The sequence below is a fragment of the Rhipicephalus sanguineus genome, chromosome 4 (assembly GCF_013339695.2).
Source record: "Rhipicephalus sanguineus isolate Rsan-2018 chromosome 4, BIME_Rsan_1.4, whole genome shotgun sequence".
In the NCBI taxonomy this organism is placed as follows: Eukaryota; Metazoa; Arthropoda; class Arachnida; order Ixodida; family Ixodidae; genus Rhipicephalus; species Rhipicephalus sanguineus.
The window spans coordinates 118,373,532-118,382,183 of NC_051179.1; the positions used below are offsets into that span (position 1 = coordinate 118,373,532).

At 46.2% G+C, this 8,652-nt stretch overlaps 1 protein-coding gene across 1 annotated transcript in view; it reads left to right on the forward strand.

Moving 5' to 3' along the window:
- Window positions 1-8,139, forward strand: part of LOC119390617 (cytochrome P450 2J6) — a 29,611-nt gene extending 21,472 nt beyond the window's left edge. The window contains exons 7-8 of the mRNA XM_037658220.2: window positions 4,846-5,033; window positions 7,721-8,139. Of these exons, the coding sequence (XP_037514148.1) occupies window positions 4,846-5,033; window positions 7,721-7,911 (379 nt within the window). The 3' untranslated portion in view covers window positions 7,912-8,139. The remainder of the gene's footprint in view (window positions 1-4,845; window positions 5,034-7,720) is intronic.
- The last annotated feature ends 513 nt before the right edge of the window (window positions 8,140-8,652 follow it).

Sequence of the window (8,652 nt, forward strand, 5' to 3'; positions counted from 1 at the left end):
TTTGTGTTAAATGCCGACGAAAATGTTTGCATTTCTATGCCGACTCGGCGAGAAAAGTGCCCGTCATTTACGTAATATGATCATACCCATAAAGCAATAAATGAAAAAAAGATATTAATATTCACTGCAGTGATGGCGTTTGAAACCAGGCCCCCTTGCTCAGATTACGTTAGTCTTAACCATTGCGCGACACACCCATGCTTGCACAACATGAACATATATGAAGCATATGAAATGCTTTGTACCTGCGATGCCAAACAAATGTAGGAAGGCAACACTTTCTGTGAACATTTCGTTGAACTTTGTGGTAGTAGAACAAAACGTGTTTGCAGGATCATATATTAAGCCAACGTGGAAGACTGTACACTTGAGAAAAATTGAAATTTACGCAAATTATGATGTCAGACAATCGTATTTCGGGACGTACAGGCGCGACCACTGTTAGAGGTAGCACAGCGCGCGTGGGCGCGCTCCTCGGGCCACCAAGCGGGCGCCGCGCGAAGTATTGCGGCGAAAGCGCAATCAGCGCCAAAGACCGAGTTAGCTGCGCACCGTCTGATACGGTTCCTCCCACTTCGCCGCACGCGCTATAGTAAAGCGCGCGCGCGCCATCTCCCACTTCGCCACTCGCGGCGAAGTGGGAGGAACCGTAGCGGACGACGAGCAGCTAACTCTGGCACTGATTGCGCTTGCGCCGCAGTACCTCGCTCGGCGCCCGTCGTGGCGCAGCGCGGCCACCCGCTCCGCGTTATCTCTAACAGTGGCCGCGCCTGTACGTACCATGGAACTGTTCCGGACGCAGACGAGCGCTAGAGAGATGACGCACACCATGCCGATGCCGCCCGAAAAGAAATTGCCAGGGAAGGACAACGTGTGCAATATAGCTCTTCGCTTGCGCATCACTTAGAAAACACCTCAATGACATTCCAAGTGGCTTTTCTTTTACGACTGTGTTACTTGTACAGAGATTAAGATTGATACAGAAATTTCGTTTGAATGTTATTTTCTTGAACAGAATGCTATGGTCAATGCTCTATCTCGCAAGCTAGTTGGCGCAGAATGGAAGCTACGAGGTGTTACCAAACCCCATACTTAGGCAACAAGCCATACTTCTGTTTGCAAGTGCATTACAATTGGAGAAGGTTAAGACAAGTGCGTTTGTTTTTCACTGGCTACATCACAGCAATACGCGATAAGGTAATCTCGATTCGCATGTACGTCATCAGCATTTAATTATTGTGTCAGTAACTGCCAATAATTGTGACGCCAAACCAACTAGGCAGCGCCATGCAGACGTGATCGCCCGCTTCGATTCGAAGTCGTGCTTGCTACTTGTTCACTTTCCTCACAGCCATAAATAAACGGTGGCACCGGCAATTGCTTTGTGTCATGTCACGCTGAGGACAATGTATTAGGTACGTTTTGTCCTTATTGTTGAAATCGGATGTTTGTTCTACCACGCCCGCCAAACCTTGTCCCCGATAATTTGAAAATTATTCTTGGAAGCTGTGCAAAATAGACACGACTACATTTCTGTCGAAGGGTCAGGACGCAAGTATAACGCAAACGCAAACATTGGTTTCGAACTTACGGGTCACGCAGCTAATTACGGCGACTACACAATTTCGAGGCGCAAGGAACCAGCTTCGACGGTGCTACCATGCTGTTTTTTCCCGGCGTTACTGTTGCTGGCCAAAGCTAAGAGCGTTGGTTGTTGCCGTGTGCTCGGTCTACTTGCCAAATGCGTGAGCGCCGACGGTATGGGGAAGCTGAGCAGACGACAGGCGCGGATGAAACATCGCGACGGGTGTTCGCTTTTCCTATTGGCTAAGCAGCCTCGTAGCTTTGACAGTGCTGTAACCAGCTTGTGGGGTGGACTGTAACGTTACTACATTTATTTCTTGCTAGTATCTGACGCTGCTTGACGTAGGCTAGTTAATTATGCGCATTTCCCACAGAATTAGCTGTGAGAATACCGCAGACAACTTCAAATTAATGGGCATACAAGAGAGGCGGAACTATTTGCTACGCAGATGTTTAAAAGAGCGGTGACGTGACTTCGGATGCATTTATATTCTGAGAACATGTTTGTACGGCCGCTGAGTAGAACGTTCCTGGCGGCATGATTCAGTAATACTGATAGAAGAAGATAGGCATCAGCTTGGGATATGTGGCCAGAAAATGACAGAAGCTCTTTCAGTGTGGCCTAACAGGGGGTAGACGAAGCTACTATCCTCCCATTGCCTGCGTAAGTGGTAGAAAAAGGGAAGAAATGTCGACACGCAAAAGTTTTGATTGGGGCCGCTGCAGCAACAGCGCTTATGTCTCGTTGGTTGTGTACTGCCGAGCTACCCGGGAAAGGCGTTCTCCTAGCTCCTAGGTAGTGTGCTCAACTCACAAAATGGCGCCAGCCACAAAATAGCTTTCGCTATTAGCCCGCACAAGAAACGCTGCCACTCTCTCGTACGCTGTGTGGTGTGTAGTACTTCTTGTGTCCACGTTTTCGCGCTGCCTGTTTCAAAATGCTTAATAAATTTCAACTATAAAGTTCATTGTCTGTCTGTGCCCGCATGCGCATTCTTCTCTCGTCCGATTTGTCTGTTCCGCGAGTAACACAGACAGCCCTTCAGGGCATAGCTACTAGCCCCTTTTGTTTACAGCCTCTCGCTGACTAGTAACAGCGCAGCTCTTTAGGCTCTCTTCGTCCTCTCCTTCATCTTCGCTCCTCGAAAGCGTGTGCCCGGCGCATGCTCTCCCGCCGCACCGATTTGTCTGGCATGGGATGCAATAACTCGGATAAGCGGGTGAACGCGTGTATATATATATAGAGTGAAAGAAGGACAGTAAGACAAATAAAGCCAAAGAGAGACATAGAGAGAGAGAAATAGAAGAAAGAGAATACAGATAGAAATACAGGGAATGATATAGACTGAGAGAGGAAGAGATGGAAAGAAACAGATACCAGAAAGAGACAGAAAAAACAAATATCAAGAGAGAAAGGGAAAGAAAGCGGCAAAATAAGCAGAAACAAGGTACGCCACCCAGCTTCACAGTTCGCTACGGCCTTGCATAGAGTTGCCTACAATATTCACTAGAGCGAACTCTGGCGCTACGATCGTTCAGTCACCGTGGGAATGATGGGTAGTGCATGGATCTGCCTACTCTTGGTGCTTGCGGCTTCGAACGCGCTTGTGGGTTTGCAGTGCTTTGGTGTGGGCACGTTGGACCGACATTTGCGAAGTTAACCAGCCTGAAAGACACACGTGCAACACGACCACCGCTGAACTACCAACCGGGCTTTTATTCAATGAAGGTGCTTTTTAGGGTTTGACTCGTCACACACAAGAAGCCACACGCACAAAAGTAGCCAGTAATAACAAACATAACTGCTTTCTCTTAACAAAAGACAGGGTGACAACATAGTTGAATATACAGAAGCGCATGGCAATTCTCGAATCACTCTGAAATCACAAATTATCACTGTGTAACATGTTGGTGCGCACATTCAACACCTAGTTAAAACGCAGCAATGCGCGTGCTGCCCCCAAACCAGCACAGAAAAGCAAGAACTAGGGTGACTAAAACAACGGAGGCTAATGATGATAATGTACCCAATTCGAAAACTGAAAGAAAAACGGACGATCAAGGATGTTCTGTCATACAGAAATCTGGTCATCATACGAAAAGCTAACCTTGTCTAATTAAAAAACCTAAAAACTTAGAAGATTACTCATAGATGGCCTTCCAAGAACGCCATCTCGTCTTTTGAGAGAAAGATGGATGCTTCGCTAACTCAACTGTCACCAGCTTTGTTGATGAGAAACGCCTCCGTTATTTCTCTTTCCAATTTGTTGCTCGTTCTTTTTAGGAAACTGCTCTTTTGAAACACTGGCTCACACCCACACCTGCGGCAGTGGTCGGCCAGGTGCCCTCCTGAATTGTTATGCACATTCAACCTGTGCTCCCGTGCATTATCACTGAAACATCGGCCCGTTTCCCCCGATGTATTTCTGTCCGCAGCTGAGCGGAATTTCATAAGCGACCTGAGAACAACAGTCAGTGAACGTGTTCCGGTGCTTCTTGTCGCACAATTGGGGCACCTTGTTTACTAGGGAACAAACCTTAGAGAGCTTCTGAGGGGCGGGAACGACGGCATTGACGCCGTATCTTGATGCTACTTTTATTATGTTGTGTGATACCCTGTGTAAGCAAGGAATCACCTCTACTCTTCTTTTCCTTCTTGTAGCTCGAGCAGCAACTGCGAACTTTGATCGTGAGGCCTGGCGCGGTCGCCAGCGCTTGGCGCGGGAGCTATCTCCATAGACATCTCTAGACGGCTCGTATACGTGGTGTGCTCTTACCGCTTAATTTGTGTTGAGACGACAGAGAGCGAAAAAAAAAGAACGCATCGCTCCCGGGAGCGGCCGCATTCTCTTTACCAGCGTTTTGTGGAGTTATGCGAGATCGGATCCGAAAGAGTTAGCTGCTAGCCTTACTTCGTTTAACATTAAAATTTGTTGCTATCGCATTCATTGCTTCTGCCTTGCGGCGAAACTGTGACTTCTTTTGCCGAACACTCAGATACCTCCATTTATGTAACAATAAGTATTCAAAAATCTACATAAGAAAAGTATATTTATATGAGACATCAAGCGAAAACATTGAAAACCCTTCCGTGCATGCAATACCTCAGTAAGCAATAAGATTGACACTAGACACGTGACAAACTGCCAGCCTCATCCTGGGGTCGTTTATTGGAACCCGCCTTCGGGTGTTCACTGTTTTACAGCGTAGACTCCCTGCCATGAATATTTCTTCAGTCCCTGTTTTGTTTCCTTCACGCAGCACTGATGCAGACATCAAGGTCGGAGGTTACATCATTCCACGCGGAAGCATTGTGATCGTGTCGTTCTGGTCCATCTTCCACGACAAGTCTGTCTGGGGAGACCCAGATGTGTTCAGGCCAGAACGTTTCCTCATCGATGGCGGGACCCGTGCCGTGAAGCCAGAACAATTCATACCCTTCTCATACGGTACGAAATCATCCATACTTGCGCCGCAATCATATAGCAGGAGAAGCAGAAGAACAGTGCCAAAATAAAAAAAACTAGAGAGAAATGTGCTTACAGAGCCCATGAGTGTTGAAAATCGCAGCTTTTGTTATAAGAATATGAAGAAGGTATCAGCTTGCGCTGTTTGCCTATGTACCTTTCAGACAAGGAAAACATAAAAAGGATTACATAGTACTATAATGCGCGAGACGTCTAAGTGACAGTGGCTCTACCACGTTTGCTTCTTTCCACATTTCGCGCACTTAAAGGTTTTTCTCTGAAAGTCCGAACCGTGCATTTACGTCAATCCAAGGGCATGTTACTCGCAGGAGAAGTCGAAGTATTCTAATTTAAGTGGGTAACCATGCCCATTGAACAGCATCACAAGGTAGCACAGAAGGACTGTACCGTTGCGGATAATGCCAGCAGAGAATTCCATAGCGTTGCAGGTAATGCCAACAGTTACTCAAGCGAGAAAAAGAACCTACGTTTCTCACAATTTTTCTTGGGGTACGGGAATCGTAAGGTAGAAGATAATTTGCCGCAATGGGGGCGAAGCGTAGGTAACAGCTCATTTCTTTGTTGGGGTAGAAAGAAAGGCCGGATTTCATTAGGAAGAATTCACGGCCAGGGTACGGCCTTCGTCAGGGAATTCAAGACATAGGCAAAAATGCAGTCCTTATATACATGGGTATGAGAAGCGGCCCCAGCACATGCCTAACTATTATCGTCATAGGTATTTCATAAATCATATAAGTAGAAATGAGCATAGGCACTCGTGCGAAATGGTTATTCCTGTATCAATAAATTGCGAACAAGACACATCTTGCAACTACAAGGTGTGGAGAATGCGTAGGAACAGGATCACTTGTGGACGCGGGAACTACCGTAATAAAGGAATGTAATAAGAATAGCGCTGAAAAGACAGGGTCACAGCGATGAATTTGTGCGATAGGCAAACTGCGTCAAAACTCGTCTAAAATAGTAGCACGAACAGGCGTAAAATAACAGTAACAGCTGAGAAAACGGCAAAAGCTGTGGAAATGGGCAGTGAAGGTGCATAACAAATGAAGTGCAGAGAAAGCGCCATGCGGTTTCTGATCTCACCCCGAAAGAGAGGTGCGCGTACCCTTCCTTATCTGCGAATTTAGGGACATGCCATCTGGTATTAATGAAAGCGCTGACAGGCTAACATTCTTGGCCGCATAACAGACAAGCCATTCCAGATGAGCACATCATGGACACTGCTTTATTCGAATAATTATCAGATATGTCTGCTAGTTAATTACATTTTAAACGCGAAGGATTTCTTAGAGAACCCAATGCACTTTGAGCGCTTCTATCTATCTATCTATCTATCTATCTATCTATCTATCTATCTATCTATCTATCTATCTATCTATCTATCTATCTATCTATCTATCTATCTATCTATCTATCTATCTATCTGTCTGTCTGTCTGTCTGTCTGTCTGTCTGTCTGTCTGTCTGTCTGTCTGTCTGTCTATCTATCTATCTATCTATCTATCTATCTATCTATCTATCTATCTATCTATCTATCTATCTATCTATCTATCTATCTATCTATCTATCTGTGTCTGTCTGTCTGTCTGTCTGTCTGTCTGTCTGTCGTTCTGTCTGTCTGTCTGTCTGTCTGTCTAGCCGCTTACATCTGGATGCTCTCGTCATCGCCTCCTTAACTTGGTGCAGACCAAAATTAGCGTGGGAGGGTAAAAGCGTTTGACGAAAATGACTGTCTGGTCATAACATGAATAACGTAAAACTCCTGTCACGTACGTCGTGAAACCGTTTCCTCCAGACACGTGTGGCGCGTAACGATGCCAACAGCAACATGAGTATTAACAACACCAGACGCGGTAAGCTGATATGTAGTGCTTATACTTGTCCGTTATGATGGAGAACTCACACACGTTTCACGAACCGATGTGCATGTGTGGAAGGAATTCTTGAGAGTTGTCAGGTAGATGGCGGTGAGTGGAATGCCTTTGTTATTGTATATGATGTGCGCAACGCAGACCTCGCCGATTCCGCTGCTTGTTTGTGTGTGTTCTGTGTCTGCGGCCGGCGAAGTGGGATGCGGCATACGTTGAAGTCGTGCATCGCCGTGTTCTTATATGTGGCCACGCCTCCACACATGCAATGAAGCCTCTTGCTGTGGTCGACACAGTGGGCTCACCGCTCTAGGTTTCAAAAAATGGTCACACGTCAGTTTCTGTGAACAGAACGTCTTTTTTGAGGTCGCGCACGTTCGCGTGCACCGACTGTACGTTGAGAGCGGCGAGCCTGAGGTGATTGTTGTGGTTGTGGCATCGAATGAAGGAGGTAGCCCGGTTAAAGACAACGTCTAGAGGCCTGTTTGCTAGCCGGGTCATTTCGTCGACACTGTCGATGAACCGGCGACATGTTGGAACCTGAAGTCACCTTTTGCGTTGGTGAGGTATAGGCCGTTGAGGCTGGTAACCCGTCGAGGCTGGTAAGGCTGGTAAGAAATAAAAACTTTCCCACGTTCGTCCGTCATTTCGAACGTTCCTATATATATGTACATATATACAACATACACGATGTCAGGATGTGCTTTTTTCTGTTACTGCCTTTTCTTGTCTAGTTGTCACTTTCAACCTCTTTCTGTGCTTTCTAAAATATTCTCAGGCAAGCGTTCCTGCCCAGGTGAATCGATCGCCAACATGGAAGCATTCCTGTACTTAACCACCATCCTGCAGCACTTCGTCGTCGAGGCACCGTCTAAGGGCACTGGTCTCGTCTTTGACGAAGTGGCCGGCATCTCCCTCCGACCGAAGCCGCAAGAGCTAATCTTTCGACCACGACAACCGGGCACATGAATAGCTCAATGCTCGTCAAATTACATCAAGACGGCATCTGCTGCTTTTATTAACTGCCGTGTCATTCCGCGCTTTCCTTGCTTAATGCATGCGTCGAAATAGTCACCATTCCCGCAATAAATTTATTCGGGAGGAAAGCTCGATAATCGCAATAGCTTTCAGCCCCGAATTCCAGGGGCTGCTTTTCGATTTTGGTGGTTCTATATTGAAGGAAGCGAAGGGCCAGGAAAGAAAAGCGGTAAGGGGTATTATAGAGATCCATCCTAGGAGGCGCTGAATATTATTTGAAATAGCCAAGACAAGGCTTGTTAGGAAGCGTTAGCGAAAAGTATTTTGCAATAGCCTTATGTGCTGTGGGACAACCACAAAAAAAAACCTTCATTTCATAGCAGAATTGAAAAGACTGCTACGAATCCACGCATTCTTAAAATAAAAAAGAAACGGTTGTTCTTCTGATAAAGGTACACTAAAGAAACATAAGCTGTAGAACTCCAGCAACGTATTTGATGAAAATTCAGCAAATTGAAGCCAACGGAGTGATTAGGTGGAACACTCCTTCGCTCAATATGTCTGCAAGAATGCTTCTTCCTCTCCCTTAGTGGTCACAAACGGTGCGACGCAATCGGTGGGGACCACAAGCAAGAGAACTATAGCCCTGAACACTGAACAATCTGTTTAGGTACTAAAGAGAGCGCACGAGCAACTGTATATATCTAAAGTAGATAACCGCCTCAGAGCCAC